The following is a 24937-nucleotide window of genomic DNA, read 5'->3' as shown; positions in this document are numbered from 1 at the left end:
ATGTTCAGTTAAAATTGATAATTTTCATCTGAATAGATTCTTTTTTAACCAAACCACACTTCTTTAACATGAAACATGACAAGAGCTCAGGTCAGTAAAGTAAAAAATGGGGTCACTCACATGCTTCCAGTTTTTCATCCATGTCCTTTCATCTAGATGGACTTCTTATCAGCCTATCGTGATATCTGAATTTCAGATCCAATCTTGCCATGACATTGGATACAGCAGGTCAGGGTTATATATGAAAGCTCTGGTATGAACGGAATGCTGTGATTGACATCCAAAAAGAAGAGAGGAGAATGGAGGCCATGGAGTAACTCAAGATATGCTTTATTGTCAATGCTTTGCTGCTTAACAGGAGGGAAAGATACATGAGCAGGTGCTTTTAAGAGCCTAATGACCATATATTGTCAGCGGATGACATTTTGGAGGGGTGTAGAGTCAGTGACGAACTCTGATTGGCCGATTGGTTGACATGTCTGTGACTGAGATCAGTGTATGTGATTCTGGATCCAGTCGGTGAACTTGGCCACCCTGGTGTAGACGCCAGGCAGGTTGGGGCGGCCACAACCCGCACCCCAGCTCACGATCCCTGTCAGGAACCAGCGGCCCCCGGCCTGGGACCGGCACACCAGTGGACCCCCAGAGTCCCCCTGAAGGTAACACAGGACACACAGAGACAAGAGGGCAATCATATGAACTTTAAATACATTAGTGGTTACATTGGCTTCAGATTTGTAGTTTGCAGTTTTGCTGTGGGTATATTGTGGGTAGCCTGAACAACCAATCGAATTACACTGCTCCTTTCCATACTCCTCAAGCAAGTGTTTTGATTGGCTGCAACCGATTTTGACTCGATCCAAGTTACTATGCTTGTGTCCCATTTACAGAGCCAAACATCAGAGAGGACAGTGACGAGCGCACACAAATCAGGACAGTGACGAGCACTGAAGTAAATTTTAAGAAATAGTGCATGGGAATCACAGACTTCACAAACTGCTCACTGAGAGCCTTTGAAAAAAAAAAACAGTGAGCTCGTAAATAAACAAATACAAGCCCTAAAACTAGGAAAATCCCCAGGGGATGATGGATTTACAAATTAATTTTATAAAGTTTTTAAAGATCAAATTAGCCCCTTATTAGTGAAAGCATATAATTATGCATTAGACACGGGAACATGGGCATCATCGATAATTACACTTATACATAAAGAAGGAAAAGATGCCTCAGAATGTGCATCCTATAGACCTATATCACTACTTAATACTGATCATAAGATAATTTCTTCAATCCTGTCCAATAGATTAAAAGACACCATTACAGATATAATGACAGCGGACCAGTGTGGATTTATACCAGGAAGAATATTGGCCGATAACATTAGGCGAATTCTAAATGTAATAAATCACGCACAATTAGAAAAAACAGACCTCCTTTTATTGACTTTGGATGCAGAAAAAGCTTTTGACTTAGTAAATTGGACCTTTATGTTTGAGACAATGAGGAGCTTTGGCTTAAATGAGAGATTCTGTCAATGGATACAGGCTCTGTATAGTAAACCTGTTTCCAAAGTAAAAGCAAATGGTATGCTATCGAGAACATTTAGTATCCAAAGAGGCACCAGACAAGGTGATCCTCTTTTCCAACTTTTGTTTGCTATTTACATTGAAGTTTTAGCAGTAGCGATAAGACAAAATCTAGACATTAGAGATTGGGAAGGAAGTACATAAACTGGCACTATATGCAGATGATATAGTTATTTATTTAACTTCGCCTGAAAAATCAATTAAATACTTGATGAATGTAATTAAGGACTATAGTTTATTATCAGGATATAGAGGTGATAAAGTGCCTTGGTATATATATATATTAGTAAAAACTTAGAAGATTTATATAAAAATAATTATTGCAAGTTGGAAAAGAAAATAAGACAGGATCTAAAAAGATGGATATTAATCCCTAATGGAGTATATAGTAGAGTGGAAACAACCAGCCTACCCTACCAGAGTCTTTTTTTAATTCTTGGAACAAGATTACAGCTAATTTTATTTGGAATGGCAGAAATACAAATCACTAACTCAAGCAAAAGAAAAAGGAGGTTTGGAGCCCCAAACTTCAAAAAATATTATTATGCAACACAAGTATTGATAATAATGAAATGGATGAGGTCTGACCCCAAGGCAAAATGGATTAGTATAGAAGAAGAGTTAACAAATGGACTAATTGGGACAGAAACACAAAAACAATATCTTCAGACTTTTTGCATTGAAAATTAATAATTGGAAGCAAATGTGTAAAAGATTGAAAGTGCAGAGGGAGTGTATCCTACTTAGAGAAATGGTATATGACTTCGACTTTCAACCACATAGAACAGACAAGATTTTAGAATGCTGGGCAAGTAAGGAGTTAACACTATACTCACAACTATTCAATAATAACTCCATAGAATCATATGAAACACTTGCGTCTAGATATGATTTAGAACAAAAACAGTTTTTTAAATACTTGCAAGTAAGGAGTTATGTTAAACAGAACAAAGGGGGGGGGGGGGGGGGGGGCTAGACAACTATATATTAAAATGTATAGCAGAAAATAGAACTAAAAATACTCTAAAATTAGCAAGTATCTATTCAATCCTGCAAAAAGCAACACCTATGGAAAATAGATAAAAACACAATGGGGGAAAGAGTTGTGTATAGAGATTTCAGATGAAGAATGGGGAGAATCCTTAAAAGAAAACTTTAAAATAACGCAATCTAAACACTGGAAGGAATATGCCTGGAAAATAAGCCAAAGATATTGTATTATTCCAGATAGATGTAAAACAAACACAGCAATAGAGGGAACAAGCTGCTGGAGAGGATGTGGTGAGAAAAAAACAAATCAGACGCACATATTTTTCACTTGCTCAGTAATTCCGGTGTTCTGGCAAAAGGTAATGAGTGATATTAAATACATACTGGAAATTACAGCACCACTCACACCTGGGGCTTTAATACAAACCTTAAGAACAATGCTAAGGACAGATACATATTTAAAATGTTAAGTTTAACGGCACTGAAGCAAGTGACCAGACTTTGGAAACAAGCCAAACCCCCAGATGATCAAGCATGGTACAAGACAATAGAACAAACATTGGAAATGGAAAAACTCACTCTAACTGTTAGAAATCAAATAGAAAAATGGAATACATTGTATCCAGAGCATATAGGAGAATAACCAAACTTTCTAATAGGTGCATACTGTAGATGGATACACGCACGCACGCACACACACTGCCGTGGCCTACTGGTTAGCGCTTCGGACTTGTTACCGGAGGGTTGCCGGTTCGAACCCCGACCAGTAGGCACGGCTGAAGTGCCCTTGAGCAAGGCACTTAAGCCTCACTGCTCCCCGAGCGCTGCTGTTGTTGCAGGCAGCTCACTGGGCAGGGATTAGTGTGTGCTTCACCTCACTTGTGTGTTCACTGTGTGTTGAGTGTGTTTCACTAATTCACGGATTGGGATAAATGCAGAGACCAAATTTCCCTCACGGGATCAAAAGAGTATATATACTTACTTACTATACACACACACGCACGCACACATACATACACAGTGGAACTGCCCCCCCCCCCCCCACCTCTTTTTTGTTGTTGTTATGTTGCTGTCTTACTTGTCGTTTTCTGTGTCTCTTATACATGCATGTATGTATGTATGTGTATGTATGTATGGGTATATATATATGTATATGTGTGTGTATGTATGTATGTATATGTGTGTGTCTGTATGTATGTGTGTGTGTATGTTTGTATATGTAAGTGAGTATGTACTGTATATGTATGTACCCCATTTGTTTGTTCCTGTCATGTAATGTGTTCCCCCTGGTGTCTCTCTTGAATGTTAATAGGGAAAAAAAAAATGTAGTATGGTAAAGAAGGTAATGTTTACTGAACTTGACACTAAGAAAAGTACTACAATAAAGTCATTTAAAAAAAAACAGTGAGTTCGCACTCACCCTGCAGGCGTCCTGTTCTCCAGAGGGCACCCCGGCACACAGCATCCGCGGCGACACCGGGCCATACCTCCGCTTGCACTCACTCTGGCTCAGGATGCCAACCTCGGCCTTCTGCAGCACGGCCGGCAACACTTTATCTGGGCACGGAAAAGGCCAAGCTTCAGTTAGCTGGCTTTTTTGCATGCGTCCTTTCACTGCTTCCCTTTTTTTCCCCCACCACCACTTTTCTTTTTTCCCCCTCCATCCTTTCTCCCGCTTTAAATGCTGCACTCTTTCAGCTGAAGTTCAGAAAACAGCTAGAGTTACAACTTCCATCTCTTAGAACAGAACGCGCAAGCATCCGCACTCTTGCTTTTGACCAAATTCCTCAATCCTGGGTCAGCTGCAGTGCCTCTCATGAGTTTCGGTTATAAGCTTACAGATTACCCCATACACTTACTATTTCATACATGATTAAAGGCAAAGTCTGATTCTGATGAAAGGATGTTGACATTTGAGCTCAAGAGCGCCAATCAGATGGCACACCACCTCTCCATGGTTCATGAAGTAACATTTTCATTGTCTGGAATTGTTTATAGCTTTGTCTGAGCCCCTTTGTCTGTTTTCTATTTACAAAGTATGGACTGTGTGTATGACCTTACAGCAGTAAAAAAAAAAGACAAAAAAATGCATTTCCATGAGCTACTATAATGAATGTTACATTGAAATTACCTCACTGACCAAAATTTTCAGGGTAGCCGCACAGCATTCTACAGTAGATTCTTTTACATTTTATAGAATCGGAAACGAATAAATGGGCATTGAAAAACAAAAGTAGGGTTAACCACAACCACTAAAGCAAGTAGTAATGGAAAAGGCTGATAACCAAATAAGCAAACCAATGCTGCGTGGAAACATATTTGTATTAATCTATTTTGGCAAGGACATTTTTAACAGCTACAACACAATTTCATTATATTCCAGAAACTCCATGGCCCGTGGGAACCCTTCCCATTACCCAACAAGGACATAACCCCATACACGTTTAGTCAAACACTTCTGCCTTCAGCGGCCAACAGGACAAGCCCTGCAGACAGTTCAGCAGTATTTAAACTCTCAGGGGACTGGACCAATGATGCATCCATTGTCCGTGGCAGTACAGTCATCCTTCTTTCTTAGAAAGAGATGAGTCGCAGGGGAGTACTTATCTTGTAAGTCAGCTTGTACTTGTTTGTGGGGGTGTGTGTGTGCCTGGTGACTCTGTGTACAATATCCCACGGCTACATCCCAACACTAGTTACAAAACTGATGCAGACCTCTTCTTGGTCTACAGAATTTTTGAAAGTTGGAAACTTTCCATGAGAATTAACGACAATATACAGAAATGAACAGGAATAAACGGGAATTAATAGGAATAAACTGGGAATTTTTAATATGGCAAGTTAGTCTATAACAGGGAAATTAAATGTAGTGGACAAAACCACATTGTGCAGCAAAATAATAGTTAAAAAACATGATTTAATGCAATTTCAGTCGAATTTCTACCCTAGACATAAAGGAAACCTATGGTGCGTTCATGTGAACAGGAAAAAAAAATTTCCAGTGAAAATGTCATCTCATGTGGGAATAACTGGTGTGAAACCGGGGGAAGTTTGCAAACAGAGTTGCCCAGTTATGGGCTTGTCGTCACTTTTGTCCTCATTCAAATGGGTGTACGTCATTTTGCATAAGCTCTACCGGTTAATAACCATATGCTCATATTGCCTGTCTGATTAAGCTTGACAACTTTATAAATAATCATAATCTATTAAGTTTGGGGTGTTATGTTGTGTCATTATTTCTTATATATTTTTTATTTGTTTTACCATTTTCTGGGATTCTGACTGGACAAAGTGATAGTCAGTCAATGTTCCAACCAATCAGATTTTGTTGTTGAGTGGCGTGGTGTATCTTGGGCAGTTCATTGGTTTCAGTGTTGCTAGCTTAGCACGCTAGTAAACCATAGGCAGAGAAGGGGATTCCAGCTAGCATGCTAGCTAGCTTTGTATGCTAAGCTAAGCGAAAATCATATTGCTTATTACGAAACAAAATGTTAATGTTTGTATATGAAACAGTTTGTATGAATTACCCAAAATTCTCAGTTAATTCCCAGTAATTCCCATAAAAAATGTTATTCCATGAAAGTTTCCAATTTGGGATATTTCCAAAATTCCACAGCTTAACTTACCATGGAAAGTTTCCGAAAATTCACTGGAAAATGTCCACCCCTTTGCCCTATCCCCCTACCCCCACCCCATTCACTTTCATCAGAACACTAAACACCATCTCCCTGACCAAACCCCCCCCACCCCCCCCCACACACACACAAACACACAGTAACAATACACAGTATTGACAGTATCAACAAAGTAACAATAGTTAGTTGAGTTTTGGAATGACATTTTTTTTTTTTATTATTATTTATTTTTAATATGGCTTTGGATTGGCGGTCATCACTTCGCCTGTCTCTTGGATGAGGGGAGTGCTTCCTGAAATATCTGTAAGTATAAGTATAAGTACAGTATATATGTAGCCTAGAAATCTAGATGCACCCTAGCGGCAGCAAATTACATTTGCTTCCAGGGCTAGTCTAGCAACTCTCCGTTCTATCAACTTCTATCAGGCCAATCAAATTGTATAGAGTCGTTAGGCGGGCTTAACATAATAATTGATGGCAGAGATGCAACGGTTTGGTTTGAATTCCCTGCTACTTGAAAACAAAGAAGATTTGCTGTTGGCCAACAGTGTGACACGAGTTAAGCTTTTTTTTAAGTTGGCAAAAGTTAGAACTAGCCAACTAGCTCCGCTGGTGGGAAAACGCATGGGACTCATAGCGCTGTCCTATTGCGTGCAGAGGGAATTTGAAAGACAACCGATTATCCTGCTCCTCGGACTGAGCACTGCGAACGGTGAGTGCCCAGACCCTACATTTTAATGTGGGTCTGGCTCGTCAGGCTAGTATACTCTTTTGATCCCGTGGGGGAAATTTGGTCTCTGCATTTATCCCAATCCATGAACAGTGAACACACAGTGAGGTGAAGCACACACTAATCCCGGCGCAGTGAGCTGCCTGCAACAACAGCGGGGCTAAAGGAGCAGTGAGGGGTTAGGTGCCTTGCTCAAGGGCACTTCAGACGTGCCTACTGGTCGGGGTTCGAACCGACCAGTTCCAATACTCCGGTTCCAAGTCCGAAGCACTAACCAGTAGGCCACGGCTGCCCTATATGGATGTAAACGAATAAATGTAAATAAATAAATTAATGTTTATGTGTAAATATAAATGTTAATGATTAAAGGAATAAATGTACCATGTAAATATAAATGTCAATGATTAAAGGAATAAATTAATACAAAAGATTACATAACTAAAAGCACGCAAATGAGTTCATGTGCATGTATATAATGTGAATCTAACAGTGAGGAGCGCTGACCTTCCTCAGAGCGGTACCCCCAGCCAGTGACCCAGCAGCGCTGCTGGTCGCTGACAGCTTGCGAGGGAGCAGGCAGGCAGGCGGGCTGGATGAGGTTGCCGAGCGACATGGGCCATGGCTTGCGCAGCTGCAGCAGGGCGATGTCATAGTCGAAGTTACGTGCGTTGTAGTACTCGTGCACCACGATGCGACGCACGTCCGCCACGTGCTTGGCACTGCCCTGGCTCAGCATGCCCATGTGGGCTGCCCACTGGCGCGGGTCAGAGAGCCTGTGGGGTTCAAAGGGTCAGGGGTCAAGGGTCAGACATAAACATCTTGTCCCTTATTATGATGGTAACAGGAAATTGAAATCCAAACCCATATAAATAGGACCCTGTATGCCATGAAAGCAATGATACTACTGTACAATAATGTACATGAAGGATAAGATATGTCACTCTCAGTATTTACATGTAGATTCCTGTCACAGTTTCATCCATACCTACACACAGATTTACATGATGTTATTTGGACATTTTAAAAGAGTGTGCTGCGCTACACATATCAACATTTGTGCTGCTACAGCAGTGGTTCTCAAAAGTGTGGGGCAAGCCTGACTAGTGGGGAATAGAGACATGACAGGTGGGGAGCGAAGAACAGGAGGACATTTGTTTTTTAGTGCCTATCTTTAATAATGCATTTCTTTTTTGACAAGGAAGATCATAGTTTCAAAACAAAATAGCCACACACAAACATAGGGGTCATAAACATACCGTTATACCGTAAAACTTCAAATAATAGCCGAGTCCCAAATGGACGCCTTTCTCTTTTAAACACCTGGCGTGGCTACAGGTTTGGGTTAAAGGCCGGTCTCCAGTAGAGGCCTGGTCTGTTATTTAGTTCTGGGTTGTATTAAAACCCGTCAGATCGTCTGTTTAAAGCCCGTTGCAGAAAGGAGTTCCCAGTCAGCTTCTTATTTTGTAAATCTTATTTTGATCTTACAAACAGCGGCCACATCTCACTGTCAATGCGTGTCGTAGTTTTACATCTACTGGAGATCTTCTTGTCTTAATTATGATTGCGTTCCATTTAGAACGTCTTATTGGGTGTGAATTAGATGCTGCACGTCGTTGCAAGCCGTTGCAAGCCGTCGCAAAGCATTCACCATGTCTAGTCATATTTGCAAGGTTTTAGAATGTTGCATCAAGTTGCTGGTTAATAGAATGTTGCAGCTCATCTTGTTGCGAATCATTGGTGTGATTTGGGCTTGAGTATGGTGCAGACTGCGCACGCTAACGTTATGATTAGATGGCATTAAAAGACTGCTGTGGGGAAAAGCTAGAGTTCCAAATTCTATAACTTTTTTCAATATGAGCTATGTCTATATGTCCGACTTCCGTCATCGCTCAATTTATCCCTTGTGTTTAAAATTTGCGGATAGGCCTATGGTAAGCTTGTTTTTATGCTGGCAACAAAACAAAAGGGTTCGCAAACGTTATTCTTTATTCTAAATGCGTACTGCAATGGCGATAAAGAGAAAGAAGTAGGCTATGATTTGAAATGTAAGCTGACTGTTGTCAAATTTGCCAAATAAAATACGGCAGAAAGCATATGGTTCATGTTCTCTCATGCTGTTTCATTCGTGCTGAAAAGGAGGGAGAATGCAACATTACGCACATTCCATTTTTCCATAAATAATTACTGAACGGTTTTGGTCAGGGCTGATAATGCAACTGCATTTGACAAAGGACGATATAGGCTAGGTTGCTAGTGACAAAATATATGCTTTCAGTGTGATACGATCTCTTTGTAAATTACGTTTGATTAAAAAGTGTTTAATCTGTTCTGGCTATCCCCGCTATTTGGATCTTACTGTATCTCACTCAATGAACATCTCAGCACTAAATGCATGATGATCCGTAATTGTCATTAGATAGCCTAGTCATATAGGTAGACATTCAGTGTGTTTGAAATAATTAATTTGGTAATATTTTCCATCTTTGCAGAGGAAAAGTTTTGTGTAAAGGGAATTAAAGGCCTGTCTCATATAGACGCCTGTCTCTAATACTAGCCGGTGCAGTTTGGCGATTTGGGAAAATAAAAGCCCGGGCTATTATTTGGAGTTTTACGGTATAAATTAAAACATAATCAGATCCAGAAGACCTAGACGGGAAATGTAAGATGGAACCAAAATGCAAAAATAATATTTTAATGTTACCATTTTGCCGGAGTCATGGAGTCAGGTGGAGCTTGAAAATTCAGTGGGGAATGACAGAAAAAGTTTGAGAGCCACTGTGCTACAGTAAAGGAGCGAACTTCAGTTCTAGAGGATCGTTGTTGAGATTTGAGGTGGTACTGATTCTGGGTTGGTTCCAATCTCTATGTTTGTTTCCAACTTACCCACAGGACTTTGGAGGACTGTGTACAAACACAGCAGTTTTTTGGGGGCATATACACTGAACAGGTAACTAGAGGGCCATGATGAGCAACTGAGTTGAAATTTGGCATAAAATGTACAATAATTAGAATCACAGACTGATTTTCCCGGTTTTGCGGTGACCGACCGACCGTGTGTGCCATGCCTCCGCGACTGTGAATCCAAGACAGAGAGTAGTGCCATTACCTGGTGAAACAGAGCTACCTGGGATCATCTAAGGTGACCCGAACCTTTTGGAGAGTGATGCACGGTAGCCCTGGACATCAGCGTCCTGGCCACACACTATGCTAACTGTGGTGCGGTGGGGAGGGTGGCTGGCCCCACTGGCCCTGGTGGTCCTGACGGCTCTGACCCTGCTGACCTGCGTCCTGCGCAAGCGCCGTGCGGAGGGCAGCTACCAGCCGAGCCACGAGGAGAAGAAGCAGGCGCGCCACCAGAACCCGAACCAGCACCTTCAGCACGGGCCCGAGAGACCCGGCCTGGCACTGCCCCTGCCCAAGGAGGAGCGCCTCATCTGACCAATCAGTGAGAGAGGCGCGAGAGATGGGCAATCAGACTGACCAATCAGAGAGCGGCGGTGGACGATGAGTGGGGGGGTACTGACCAATCGGGGAGCGGAGGTGTAAGATGAGCGGAGTCGGTGGTTGAGTGGACATGGATCAAGTGTGAAGCAGGAAACAGGAGGCCTTGATTGACCAATAACAGTGCAAAAACCAGGCGACAGATTGGACCTCTTCTTACACCTGTGTCCTCCTTCAGCTGTTGCAAGGAGAGTTGGCACACACACACACCAATGATTTTTGTTCATGGCTTGGGAATGGGGAGCAAGCCACATGTCGCACAGCAAAATCCTTTGCTGACAAAACTTTCATTCACAAGTGGCTCGCCAAAGAAGAGAAAGATTTTTTTTTTGTACTAGAGTCACACAGTGTGTTTCTAATGTACGTGCGAAGTCTGTGTCTGAGAAGCAAACCCAGTCACAGGGGAGAGTCACACAGTGTGTTTCTAATGTGTACGTGTGAAATCTGTTTCTAATGTATGTCTGAAGTCTAAATGTATTTATCTAATTTATGGGTGCGCAATAGAAGCCCAGCCACTGGATGTGTTGCAATGTCTGTCTGTCTTGTCACTTAGCTTAAATATATGGGGATGGAGAAGTCATGTGTAATGCAACATAACACCAAATAATGCAAGTTTGACTTGGGGTGGTATACAGCAGGAGTAGAAGAGTGTTTGCATCAGGAATAGAGGATGAATCTTTGTGTGTGTGAAAAAGAAAATGTGTGCGTAAAGGGAGGGTTTATTTACAGCACACACACACACACACACCCACCCCTGCAAACAAAGAATGTTATGTCTCCTTGTTACTAAAATGTAGTTTGAAAAAAATGTTATGTACTTACTTTCATGCACATACAATTGTAATTTGTATTGTAAGTGAAATATCCGTATGTGGGTCTGTGAGAAATAAGAGCTTGTCATCTATAATATTTGCTTAGAAAAAAAAAAAAAAAAGAATCACAGACTGAACCAGGCAACGTTTTCGTGTTAATTAATCATCTTCGTAAGTCGGTATATGGTTAAAGGACTCATTACAGGGCGAATGAAGGCTCTCTCGCCCGCCCCTACTGCCTGTAGGAAGAATATCCCACTTGTAAGTTCGGTGTATCCTACCCGCCGACCGAAGCAGGATCAGTTTACAGCACAGAGTAAACAGCGCAGGCTAACGAAACGCTAGAGATTGTTGCAAACGTGTGTATAATGGCAGAGCCGGCGAAAAGCAGCGAAAACCCTTGATGGAAGACGCAAAGAAAAGGAAAAGAGCTTCAGACAGAGCAAGGGGGAGTTTCGTAGAGAAAAAGCATCAGGCTTGCCTGGTGTCCCTTTAAAGGTCACCCTCGGGTTACACTCCAGCTCACCTCTCCCTGCTGAAGCAGTGCGCCGCTGACAGTAGCCAATCAGAAGAGATGACGGACGCTCCACAGTACAGGTGACCGGAGAAGTGGAGGCTAACTTGCCATGGCCATTCTCCCTCCAATGCATTGACACCTCCTACCACACGTCCCATTGGCCGATCTTGTCCTGAGACTCCACCCATATCGTCAGGAATGGATGCTGTGTCTGCCACTCTATTCCCCAGAGACGGCTGACCACATGCTGCAAAGGGTGAAATATCACAACATGTTATTACGGCAGAGAGGATTGAACGGATCTTTGATTGTGGCGTCCATGGGATCCATTAAAATACAAAGGATTTGAGTCTATCTTCATCTAATCTGTATTAGATGTAGTCATAATTCAAGAGTAACTATACATACAAACACACAGGCCTCATGCTTGTAGTCAGACCATTCCTAAACATCTACACAGAAAAATGAATATGCAATATGAATAGGACAGCAGAATGGACAACAGTTAAGACTGTTTCATTTTTCATGTTTGTGGGCCAGGTTTTTTTTTTTTACTTACACTACCAAATGTTTGGGGTCACTTAAATTTCCACTCCCCTCCATTATAGACATAATTGCAAAAGGGTTCTTGACTGTTGTAGAATGAAATGGCTGATGTTTAATGCAATATTTACATTGCCCATTATCAGCAACCATTCATCCAATGTTCCAAAGGCACATTCTGTTTACTAATCTATCATTTTAAAAGGCTAAGTGAGAAAACATTGGAGAACCCTTTTGCAGTTATGTAAGCACATGTCATCTGAAAACTGCTGCCCTGATTTAAAAACAATGCAACTGATCTCAGCTGGTATTCTGTCTATAATGGAGTGGAATGGAAATTTCTAAGTGATCCAAACATTTGACCGATAGTGTACATTAAGTCCTGTGCTGATGTTTATATCGATATATATTATATTGATATATATTTTTATGTCTTTATATCTTACTCTGCATACCACCTTAAAGGGACACCAGGCAACGTTTTCATGTTAATTACTCATCTTCGTAAGTCGGTATATGGTTAAATGACTCATTACAGGGCGAATGAAGACTCTCTCGCCCGCCCCTACTGCCTGTAGGAAGAATATCCCGCTTGCAAGTTCAGTGTATCGTACCCGCCGACCGAAGTAGGATCAGTTTACATCCTGCATCCACAGCACAGAGGCAGGGTAACGAAACGCTAGCGATTGTTGCAAACGTGTGTATAATGGCAGAGCCGGCGAAGAAGCAGCGAAAACCCTTGATGGAAGATACATACAAAGAAAAGGAAAAGAGCTTCAGACCGAGCGAGGGGGAGTTTCGTAGAGAAAAAGCATCAGGCTTGCCTGGTGTCCCTTTAACAACTGATTCAGTATTAGTCTTTGGCCCAGTCATTGTCTATTTGTGGAAGTATGATTGTCCTTAAATGACTTTCAGTGATTGAGACACCACAGTTTCTTGATCATGGTTATGACAGACAGGGCCACACCCGATGAATCCACACAAATTAAAAAGTCTGTGTGTGTGTGTGAGAGAGAGCGAGAGTATATGTTACACACAGCAGGCTGAGTGATCAAAGCCCAGGCTTGTTTCCAGTGTCCTTAGAGAAAATCACCCCAAACACAGATTGCAATTACTGTCAGGGTAACAGGGCAGCCAGGCAACAACAACATAGCAATTACTGCCCACTCAATTAAGGAGATGGTCAAATAACATGCGTATAACAGAACAGGTTCACTTTAAGGTTGGGTCTTTAGCTGTGTGGCCTTTGGGTTCAATCAAAGCAGTATGGTTTAGGAGGGCTCAGTTAAATGCCTACTGGTTACAAGACTAAAACAAATGACATAATTGTAGTGTAATTAGAGTTAATTGACAGGAAAAGCCCAGCTAAGTTTATTGTTCCGGGTGAGATACATTCTCATGTCAGTGGCTTAGGCTGGTTTTTAAAATAGACTTTCATAGATAACAAATAATACTTCATCATCATTGGTGGATGGCCTCTTTGCTAAAAGTGTTGCACAAACATGAGCTCACTCAACATAACCTTGTTGTCTTGTTATCTGAGTTATGTGAATTTCTAGTGTCAAGTTTATGTGTGATACATTTACAAATAACTAAAAAATAGTTCTGTTTACTATGCATGCTTTCATTAAAAAAAAATGCACAGAATCTGGCTGCAATATTAAATACAGAACATTTCATTATGACAAATGTTGGAACAATAGTTGAGCAACAGAAGAGTGCGGTGGGTGTGGCGGAGTAGTGGTAATGTCATCATGTTGACAACCGGTCAACCTGGGTTCCACTCACAAACCAGCCATTGCGAGTCCGTGTTGCTTTGGATAAAAGGATCTGCTAAATATCAGTTTAACTTTAACTTTATCTTTAGTGTGAAGCCATGCTGCCATGCTTTTTACAGAGGCCATAGTGGAGCAGCTGTAGTGCCTCCACCTGAGAAACAATCAGACCTGTGTTCCAAACCTGAACTCAACATCAGAGTACCTGTCGCCACCTGAGAAACTATCAGACCTGTGTTCCAAACCTGAACTCAACATCAGAGTACCTGTCGCCACCTGAGAAACTATCAGACCTGTGTTCCAAACCTGTGTTCCAACATCAGACCTGTGTTCTGTTGGTAAAAATATTATATACCAAAGTGAAATATGATCCAGTCACGAAGAAGTACAAATCAAGATGCAAGGTTTAATTAGGCTGTATACAGGAGAGATGCACACCCGTAGCACAGCGTACTCCAGAATATGCGTCTCTGACTTGACACAGAATTATCCAGGGTTTAAGTACCCGACAGTAAAGAATAGATAATCATACAGTGACTGTGGCAAAGCCAGGAGACATTAAGTCTACCTTAATCAATGACGAAAAGGACTGTTGATGCAGAATAGACAACAACAAGTGATATCCACTCTGGCGCCTTACATTATCATGTTTAAAAGAACAGTACAGATATCACACAGAGTCATGATGCAGACTCATACTTTTATGAGAATCATACTTTTAGTGTCAAAGTGACCCACTAGTGAGAAATGCAGAACATTAAACCACATACTGAATATTGGGCCCAATGCTGCACATTAAAGCAACATATTAAAGTATTGGACATAATGTTCAATTCCATTTTCTCTCAGTTCCAACATCAGACCTGTGTTCCAAACCTGAACTCAACATCAGAGTACCTGTCTCCACCTGAGAAACTATCAGACCTGTGTTCCAAACCTGTGTTCCAACATCAGACCTGTGTTCCAAACCTGTCTTCCAACATCAGACCTGTGTTCCAAACCTGAACTCAACATTAAGAGTCCTTGTCACTCTGGATAAACGCACCTCACGCTACTCATTTTCATAGTCACTGATTTATACTCACCACAGTCCTTCTCATCACTGAGGTCTTGGCAGTCGGGGACTCCATCACACCTAGCGTTCCTCTTCAGGATGCAGGTGCCACTTGCACACCTGTAGCTGATGTCCGAGCAGCGCGTCTCTAAAGAAAAAAAAAATACATTGTTACAGGACATTTCGCTTGTATTCCAACACATAAAAAAAATAGAGTATATGTGTTGTGTACACTGATATAGAAAGCAACGGAGAAGTTGAGATACAGGGAGTGAAAGAGAGGTTGAGATACAGGGAGTGAGAGAGGTTGAGATACAGGGAGTGAGAGAGGTTGAGATACAGGGAGTGAGAGAGGTTGAGATACAGGGAGTGAGAGAGGTTGAGATACAGGTTTAGAGAGGTTAAGATACAGGGAGTGAGAGAGCCGTTGGTAGAGAGAGATTGAGATACAGGGGGTAAGAGAGGTTGAGATACAGGGGTAGAGAGAAGTTGAGATATAGTAAGAGAGATAGAGAGAGCCAAGTGAGAAGACCTGTGCTCACACACCTCTAGTGCAGTTGGTTTCATCTCGTCCATTTGAGCAGTCGCTCTCACCGTTACACACATAGATGGGATGCAGAGGGCTGATGCCTCCACAGTTCTTAGTGGGACTCGCTGGAAGGTAAAGCATCACCATCAACATTAAGAACACTTCCCTAACTCACCGCTCACATTCTAATACATAAGTTCACATAAACTTAATTCAGTCCTTTTGGTTTATATACAGTAGCTGTGTTCAAGTGGTGTATTGCTGTGAAGCTGTGTCTAACTGAAGTATTGCTGTAGTCTGAGCGAAGCCAAGAGCTGATGCACGTACAGCAGAAGACTTCATCGCTCTCATCCTCACAGTCGTCCATGCCATCACAGCGTCGGCTCTTTTCAACACAGAGGCCAGTGGAGCAGAGAAAGTGTTCATCAGGACAGGCTGAGACACACACACATGCCGCACACACACACACACACACACACACATGCCGCAGACACACACACACACACACACACACACACACACACACACACACACACATACACACACACACATACACACACACACACACACCCACACACACATGCCGCAGACACACACACAAGGCGCGCACACACACATACACACACACACACACAGACCGCACACACACACACACACACACACACACATATACACACACGGAGACAGAGAGAGAGAGAGACAGACAGACAAACAGAGATACCCAAATCACTGTCTTGGTTAATTCAGTTTTTCTGTAGTATCATCAGTTCAATGTTGACTTGAATGTTGAGTTTCAGCATCAAACTCTCTTCCCCTCTTACAGTATAGACGCATAGTCCGTACATTTTCTCCAGCTATGAACACTATCACCATCAGCCCTCATGTTTACAAGTGGTTATTCTTTACCAAAATGAAACACCTCTGTTTTTGCTCTGTGATTTAAGTAGTTAGATTGGTTTGTAATCTTGACATCTAATAATTCATAAACAGATTAATTACTTGTAATCAAATTCCAGTGCTACTTGTTTCAGGTAATCAACTACAATTATAGTCTAACAGCTGTATAGTCAGTGTGATTAATGTAGCATGCGTAATTTCACCACAATAAAGCACACCATCAATGGGGATATGCTGAAATGAATTGGCTGCAAACTGTTTAGGACAATTTAATAGGATGAATTACAGATAATGTGTGTGCATGTCTGGTTTTAAGAGCATACGCTGTCATGTGGGAGTCTGACTGTCAGACCTTTGTCTCTGTGTGTGTGTGTGTGTGTGTGTGTGTAGCATATTTTGATTATTAGAGATGTGTATGTTTAGCTATGAGAGTGTACACTGGTGTGCAATGATGTAGTCTAGTTAGCTGTAGTGGGTAAACTGTGATCACCCCAAAATGTTAATATGTATCCTTGCCTATTTTAAGTGGGTATACTGAGATGGTGATGCTTTTTAAGTACAGTAGGTATACTGCGTAGTCCTACGTGTCATGTAGACTACACCCCTGCTGGTCCGTATGTTTAGCTGTAAGAGTGTACACTGGTGTGTATATTTAGCTGTGAGAGTGTACACTGGTGCGTATATTTAGCTGTGAGAGTGTACACTGGTGTGTATGTTTAGCTGTGAGAGTGCATGTTGATGTTGATGTGTATGTTTAGTTGTGAGAGTGCGCGTTGATGCGTATGTTTAGTTGTGAGAGTGCACGTTGATGCGTATGTTTAGCTGTGAGAGTGCGCGTTGATGTGTATGTTTAGTTGTGAGAGTGCGCGTTGATGCGTATATTTAGTTGTGAGTGCGCGTTGATGCGTATGTTTAGCTGTGAGAGTGCGCGTTGATGCATATGTTTAGTTGTGAGAGTGCGCATTGATGCGTATATTTAGTGTGTGAGTACGTTGGCTGATGTTGAAGCTGCTGTAGGTGGCTGTAAACGGCATATATGAGGTCCGAGAGCTGCAGAGGAACACCACCTCTGGATTCTGGTCAGGTATGCGGAAGACTGTGGAGTGACCGATGTACCTTCCACAGTATCTGAGTCAGGGAAAACAACAAATAAACAAGCATATCTAGATACCACGTCTCAGATCAACAAATTAGATACCTTAAAAACGAACATATCTGACATTATACAAAAGGATCACAGATACACATGTTTGTTAAGAATCATAAAGGTGGTGTAACTGGGTTCCTTTTGTACACTAACACACTTAAGCAGAGGATTTTCTATTTTCTTAAAGGAATATAATGCCATTGCTCTGGTGTGATTTTAGCAAGCTTGTGTACAGACCTCAGATACAAGTAAAAATAATTGTATTATATATCATATTAAATACTACATTATACAAGTAAATATACAAATATAATACATATGCATATGTACTCAATAAATAATAATAAAAGAAAACACTTACATTATTTCATTGACTTTCCACCAGCCATGTTCACAAGCATTCAGGTCTTTAAGTTTCAACATGTAGTTCTGGAATGTTAAGGCCACCCCTAGACCAGCACGAGGGGCCTGAATCACAATCATACTTTACTATAGGTATAAATCATAAAATAATAAGGCCTATGAAATATTATGCAATAGAACTCAGTCACAGTGTATCTTTAACTACAAATAGATATAAAGGTTTTAAAACCTTTTTAAAGAGAAACTATGCAGTTTTGGCAATTTCTTTGCTGTTTTCTCGCTTTTTGCTTGCAGGTTTCTCTGCAGAGCTCCCCCTACAGCCTCAGAGTATGTGATTTACGACACTCCTCAATCGGTCAGTCTGTCGTTTTCCTCTTCCCTGTTCCCTCGACAACGGTTTACTCACTTTCTGCTTCTTTTCGCTGGCTCTGTCATGACGAATGATTGAGAAACTCTATCGCTACATTGTTCTAGCCGGTGCCTGGCGTGTATGTGTGTAAATGCAGTAAAGCAATTCGTTACAATCGTTACTTCCTGACATTGAGGCCGCCGGCCCGCCGGCCCAAAGTTGCAAGGGTGGTTTTTCCGCTCACAGCCGCTACGGGGGAAGCAAGACGGCCACTATTCAACCCGAAAAAAGTCATATAACCATACCAATGACTCCGAAGCTGTTAAGTTAAGGTAAATTAAGCTAAAAAACATGCATAGTTCCCCTTTAAAAGAGGATTTTGTGCATATTATTCCTTTGTCTACATTTCAATGTTGTTGCTTTTTTATCTTCCTTCTCTGCATTTCCTGACTAATCCGATGTTCTTGTCATCGTATGTTTTTTTTTATTGCGAACATTGCTTAAGTAATAATTTGCTGCCCCTGGCGAGGACAATTACCTGAAACCTCCAGGTGCAAGAGCACTGTGGGGGCAGGAGGCTGGGGTAGAATGGACTGGTTAACTGCCCCCTGGGGCCGGCATCCAAAGAGGTCTTAATCACATGTAGACACTCTATGGGGGATGTACACATGCATGTGTATCAGACACACACACATATCTGCAATAGGTTTTTAGATACACACTAGTCACAGTCCAGCGTGCGTGCGCACATACATCACTCACTCACTCACTCACTCAAACACACATCACTCACTCACTCACACAAACACGCGTTGACAGAAAACAATTCTTATTCAGGTCACTCACTTTGTTCATTGATGGCTTCAAAGTGCCCAAAGAAGCTCTTTGTGCCCTGAGTCATTTTGAAGAAGAGCAGCATGGCGTTGGAGGTGGACACCATGGACACAGAGTGGGACACTGACTCGCACGCCCTGCCGGCCAAAAGTGACCGATTAAGTATTTACAAAGGACAAGACAGCCTTGTCCTGACACACTTAAACTTAAGATCACCGTCTGGATTTGCCTTAAAGTAGTGCCTGTCAAGTCAAGGCCTTAGACTTCAAGGCATGAGATTCTGTTCGGTTTGGTTCCTCTATGTGCTATGTGTTGGCAAACATCAGAGAATTATGTCTTAGCAATATTATTACACATTTAAACAAAGTTTAAAATATAGATATCCATTTAAAGGAAAAATCTGGCCATTTTTCACGTAGATCTGTGTTTCTCAAGGTCACTGAGTACTGTCGGTACAAGAAAAAAAAGTTGTTGTGGCCAACACCGAGAGCAGCAAGGCAGCTACAGTTCTACACTCTGGGGGTATGATTTTAAACATGTCCCCAGAGTGTAGCACTGTGACTGCCTGGCTGTTCTATCTGTTGCCTGCGGCAACTTGAGCTAGGTAGCACCAATAGTTTTAGTACTCGGTGACATTCTAATTTATCTCCTGTATAACTCACTTGATTATCACTTCTCATTGATTTAATATATTCTCATTCTAAGTGCACTCTTCTTATCCTAAACTCTCATCGCAACTCACTGATGAAGAATCCTTCCTCTCATGGGCAGCAGGGCGTCGTAGACGGTGAGCGAGTCACTCATGCAGTTGCTGGGCTCGATGTGGAAGGACTTGATGGTGAGACGGATGAGGGTCCCCGGGGCAGAGGTCAGCTTCATGTGACAGCTCACGCCCCCCCAGGAGGAGAACACCTTCAGGGGGACCATCACCTCCGGTAGGATGGCGTACATCTTATCCGCACACTGGGAGGCTGGAAAAGAGGAGAAGGCGGCTATGCGTCACATGTGTCACAGCTTATCCTAACTGCATGCCGGCGTCCTAACTGCATGCCGGCGTCCTGACTGCGGCGTAGCATGGAGTGCTCTCTCGTCCACACTGGGCCCGTTAAACATGCTGTTCTATTGCGTCATATTTCACATTCAAAGGAGCAGAACAACACAATTGGATATCCTAGGTTAGGAAAGACCAAGTGTACTGATTTGTCATCCTATAGCTATGGCAGACTACTTAGCAAATGAATAATCAAGTGATTCATTTGAGCCGTTCATGTAGCAAAGGCCCTCACCAGTAGAAGTTCCTGTGAATTCAGACCGATGAGCAGCTGTGAAAACAAAACAGAGAACAACAGCTTAATCCAAGTACGGGAAACTGGCCCTCAGTGTTGATATTATAACATTAACATGCAACCACCAAGTAATTTCCTGATTCCAGAGGTAGAAAAGTCCAGCTTCAGAAAGTAAAAGTCCTACCACATATCTATGCCAACCATTCACTTAAACCAGCTGATTCTAATTAGCACAACTCTTCAGCCAGGTAGAGCAGCTAATTAGTGAGATCCCTTGTGTTAAGTGCACAGGTACTGTAGAACCAATACATGGTTGGATTTTTACTTTCGACTTTTCCACCTCTGCCCGATTCCCACCCCATCTGTCTCTCCCACTTGCTCCCTGTCATTCTTCACTGTCCTATCTGATAAAAAGGCAAAACAGCCCAAAAATAATTTAAAAAGGAGTGACAACCCCCCCCCCCCCCGTCCCCTCCCCCTAAATAAACACGTACCGTTTACCAGGATGGAGTCGATGTCCACGGGCAGTCCGAGCAGGAAGCCGATGGAGGAACGGTTCTTGAGGCTGGTGAGGACAGAGTCCCGGAGGATGGCACCCACACACTCCTCACACATCGTGGAGGACTTCAGGTAGGGCACCACAAACACCATCCAGAAATGCACCAGAACCCCGCCTCTGTTGTCGTTACTGTCAGGAAAAAGGAGGAACAATATCAAACATGGACTACATCGCTCACTGTACTTCCAATAAGACTGATTACTGTAGTAAACCCAGTCTAATAGGTCTGCTCTGGGCATATTTACACTTGTCTAGGTACTAAACTGAATTGTGAGGATGAGTGGTTTCACTGGTGCTGATTTACTAGTTTTCATAAGTACCTCAGATTAATTGATTGGAGAAAAACTGATAGCTCACTGCTTACCTCAGATCGGATATAACAGTCTGTCTGTAGAGTCTGGATACTGAAGATGTTTTGTACACATTGCTGACCTTCAAAAGAAAGTGTACAGTGATGAGTGCTTGATGATTAGAGCAACAGACACTGGTAGTGGTAGTACAACATTCAATCCATTCAAAGAGAGAGAAAGAGCAATACTTATCAATCAAACTGTTGTACACTTACAACATGTTGTATCCTGGTTGCCATGGACACAAACTCATGAGAGTCTGCTTGCCGGTACTCTGGGATGAACTCTACATTGGCAACTCGGAACATTCCAGCAAAATAAACTCCACCGTTGCCCTCCCTGCGAACTGAGAGACCCAGAACCACTCTATGTATAAGAAAGCTGCTATGTTCATAAAATACAGGTTGTCTTAGACTAAATCAAATGTAAAGTGACATTAGTGATTTCCTTAAAAATAACGTATGAAATCCAGTTTAATTGGCCAGTCAGTTCATCAACCCTGGGCATGAATAGACCCCTCATCACTAACACATAGGGCTTTTAAATGGCAGAAGTGCAACATCTACAGTATCAACAAGCAAAGATCTTGTGCCTGAACCATAGTTATTGTGTGGCTTGTAGGAGGGTTGAGCTGACTCCTCAGTGTTGACTTTACTAAATTAGCTTTAGCTTGCACCTTGCCTAAATTAGGGTCCATAAATATGTAATTACAGTGCGTGAAAATCACTTTCACTTTTGTAAACTTTATACTTTTTGAGATATTAACAAAAAACAAGCTTATTTTCCCCCATAGACTTTACATTAGCACTATGACATCACGATGGACTAATTAACTTGATTTGCACCTGTATCAACTTCTAGCTGCTCAACTAGGACCCATCAAAGGGCCAGTTAAACTGATTGCACCTGTATGAACTGCTTTCTGCTTAACTAGGCCAACTCTCTGTGTCTCTCCATTCTACAACGATATACGGCACATTCCATCCAACTTTCTATCCATTCATCCTCTTCAAACCATTCACTCATCCACCCATTAAACTATCCATCAACATCCATTAAACAATCTGCCTATCAACATCCATTCAACTTTCTGTCTATCAACATCCATTACACTATCTACATTCAACTTTTAAACTATATACTCTGTCTCAGGCTTTAAGCATACAATCTGGCTCTCTTAAGACTACTATTTCCTCTGCCCACAACTGTTTCAAAATAAATGTCCTCACTACAATAATTCACTATTAAATAATTTAACTATTTAAACTACTCAACTATTTAACTGTTCAGCCATTTCAACTGTCAGTTGTTATCAACTATGACTCCTGCCAACTGTTTCCAAATAAAAGTTTGTTTGGCATTTTATGTTAATATACAGTATGTTTATCTTTTCATGCACTGGTAATTTCCTCGAAATTACATTTTCTAGTTGACTATTACTGTCTTCAATATTTGTGTCATTCAGGACTACGCCTACTACATAGAATGATAATATGGCTTTCTCAAACACTAAACTGATTTCTCTAAATACATGAAGAGATTCACCACATCATTGAAGGTGACATAGGCCTACTATGATGTACAATGTAATGTCACCATAGGCCTACTTGTTATGGATGAATTGTGGTATGGTATAAGGCAGGCCTTACAGTTGTACTTACATATGAACACCCACAGGAGAGACCACATGATGACCACAACCACAAACACCACAACAGTAATGAGAATGGCCATGTTCTGGAGGGTCCAGATGGAGTTGAGCTTCCTTGCCCTCTCTTCCCGCCGTCGGAGTCTTTCGTACCTCCGGCATAGCTTCTCGAGCATGGCATCCACAGTCGCTATTTCTACCGACACATCTGCAACCTGATACCCGAATAAATGTATGGATTTTAATAGGTCTTTTGTAAGAGAATTGTAGCCTTGTCAAAACTACAGGCTTTATCAACTGGTCAGCAGTATATCATATCAGTATGATTGGTGGCATCAAGAACCATTCAAGTGACTATTAGTCAATTCATCCAGCTACCGGTACTGAATAAGCTGAAGCCATTAGATGGGTGGTGGTAAATTAAAGACGTAGGCTGTATTCTGTTAATCTACTCAGATATCATTGCAGTATTACATTCCATCATTATCCAAATAGGTCAAAAACAGAATTGTATGCCAACAAAAACTACTGGTCTAGATTACTTTTATGTATGTTCACTGTCTATACTAGGACTGTGAACTGTGATGGAGACCCTCACAAACCATTTTTCAGAAATCAGGTGTTTTTGATATTATCGTTTAATTGTCATAATAGTGTGTGACAGGTTGCCTATACATCTCTTTTGCAGTTTGTCTGGTCACTGTAACTGTTGCATTAGAGGTCAAACAGAGGGAAGCCGTGGCCTACTAGTTAGCGCCTCGGACTTGTAACCGGAGGGTTGCCGGTTCGAACCCCGACCAGTAGGCACGGTTGGGCAAGGCACTTAACCCCTCACTGCTCCCCGAGCGCCGCTGTTGTTACAGGCAGCTCACTGCGCCGGGATTAGTGTGTGCTTCACCTCACTGTGTGTTTCACTAATTCACGAATTGGGATAAATGCAGACCAAATTTCCCTCACGGGATCAAAAGAGTATAGCCTACTTATATATCAATACTTATACAAATGGCACACGGCCAGCTTGTTGTTGCAATAGCTATGTCAGCTCAGTAACTGCCTCAGAAGCGGAGACGCATTGTGTTTCCCATGACATAAATTATTCATATATGGTCATACCATCTAACCGGCTGTATTTATAACATGTTCACATCTCTTTGACCAGACGTAGCATGTTATACTTCGTGGATAAACCAATGTGGCTGAGAAATGGGCAGATATAAAATTTGATTTTTAAATTTGAAATACGCCTCCATGAACCCAATGTGAAGGGCAGGCTAAATGAGAAACCTTAAACCACAACTAAACCACTTTGAAACACGCATTAGGTTTAACCCCATCATTCAACTACGGTACAACAACATTCACTATATTAAAGATGAATCGGACAAATTACTTACACTTGCGATGTAGCCTTCGTCGACACCTGTCTGCCCGCTGTCTTCGCGCGCGGACTCCATGGCACAAAAACATTAGGCCTACTTAAATAAGTTTTCACCAAATGTTGGTTCTGAAGAGCTTTGAAAACTGCCATTTACATACTTTAAGTGAAATTCAATAAATGATTTCACCCGAAAATAATGATATACCGATCGATACATCAACAAACTAAGACCTCAAAGCAGGATGTCCACACCGTTAAGATAGCATCGCCCCCTTTGCTATTCTAGAAGGATGTAACCGTATCCTTCCAGGTGAGCAGGGGGAGCAATTGCTGTCTGCAGTATTCTCCCATTTTAACACACCGGCACTAATGGTGATGATGTAATAAACCCAATTAAAAAAACACTTGAAATTCTTCAAACACATAGCCGATTCCTATTCCTCACGTCAAATGA

The 24937-nt window shown here is 41.8% G+C and overlaps 2 protein-coding genes across 2 annotated transcripts; one reads left to right on the top strand and one right to left on the bottom strand.

The window, feature by feature from the left end:
• Nucleotides 1-313: 313 nt before the first annotated feature.
• tmprss7 (transmembrane serine protease 7) lies at nt 314-24771 on the bottom strand. Its single transcript, XM_042068634.1, has 18 exons — nt 24500-24771; nt 23119-23320; nt 21673-21803; nt 21472-21539; nt 21043-21236; nt 20549-20584; nt 20005-20233; nt 19275-19399; nt 18967-19079; nt 18078-18184; nt 17561-17697; nt 16000-16107; nt 15690-15797; nt 15175-15291; nt 11781-12018; nt 7446-7714; nt 3997-4133; nt 314-653 (listed from the first exon to the last, which is right to left on the bottom strand). Exons 1-18 carry the CDS (start codon nt 24557-24559, stop codon nt 492-494), a joined length of 2541 nt encoding a protein of 846 aa, XP_041924568.1. The 5' UTR covers nt 24560-24771; the 3' UTR covers nt 314-491.
• On the top strand, nt 9967-10515 carry crb3b (crumbs homolog 3b). Its single transcript, XM_042068646.1, has one exon. The coding sequence runs from the start codon at nt 10146-10148 to the stop codon at nt 10377-10379; it is 234 nt and encodes a 77-aa protein (XP_041924580.1). The 5' UTR covers nt 9967-10145; the 3' UTR covers nt 10380-10515.
• Nucleotides 24772-24937: the final 166 nt, after the last annotated feature.

Source organism: Alosa sapidissima, chromosome 17 (assembly GCF_018492685.1).
Source record: "Alosa sapidissima isolate fAloSap1 chromosome 17, fAloSap1.pri, whole genome shotgun sequence".
NCBI classification, from domain to species: Eukaryota; Metazoa; Chordata; class Actinopteri; order Clupeiformes; family Clupeidae; genus Alosa; species Alosa sapidissima.
Note: the sequence above shows the minus strand (reverse complement) of the source record. Positions and strands in the feature narration are given on the sequence as shown.

Coding starts and splice junctions, on each gene's coding strand:
- crb3b (XM_042068646.1), top strand. CDS start 10,146: ATGCTAACTGTGGTGCGGTGGGGAGGGTGGCTGGCCCCACTGGCCCTG.
- tmprss7 (XM_042068634.1), bottom strand. CDS start 24,559: ATGGAGTCCGCGCGCGAAGACAGCGGGCAGACAGGTGTCGACGAAGGC. Junction 21,540..21,672: donor CAACCAGGATACAACATGTT/GTAAGTGTACAA, acceptor TTTCTTTTGAAG/GTCAGCAATGTGTACAAAAC. Junction 4,134..7,445: donor GGGGTACCGCTCTGAGGAAG/GTCAGCGCTCCT, acceptor TTCCGTGCCCAG/ATAAAGTGTTGCCGGCCGTG.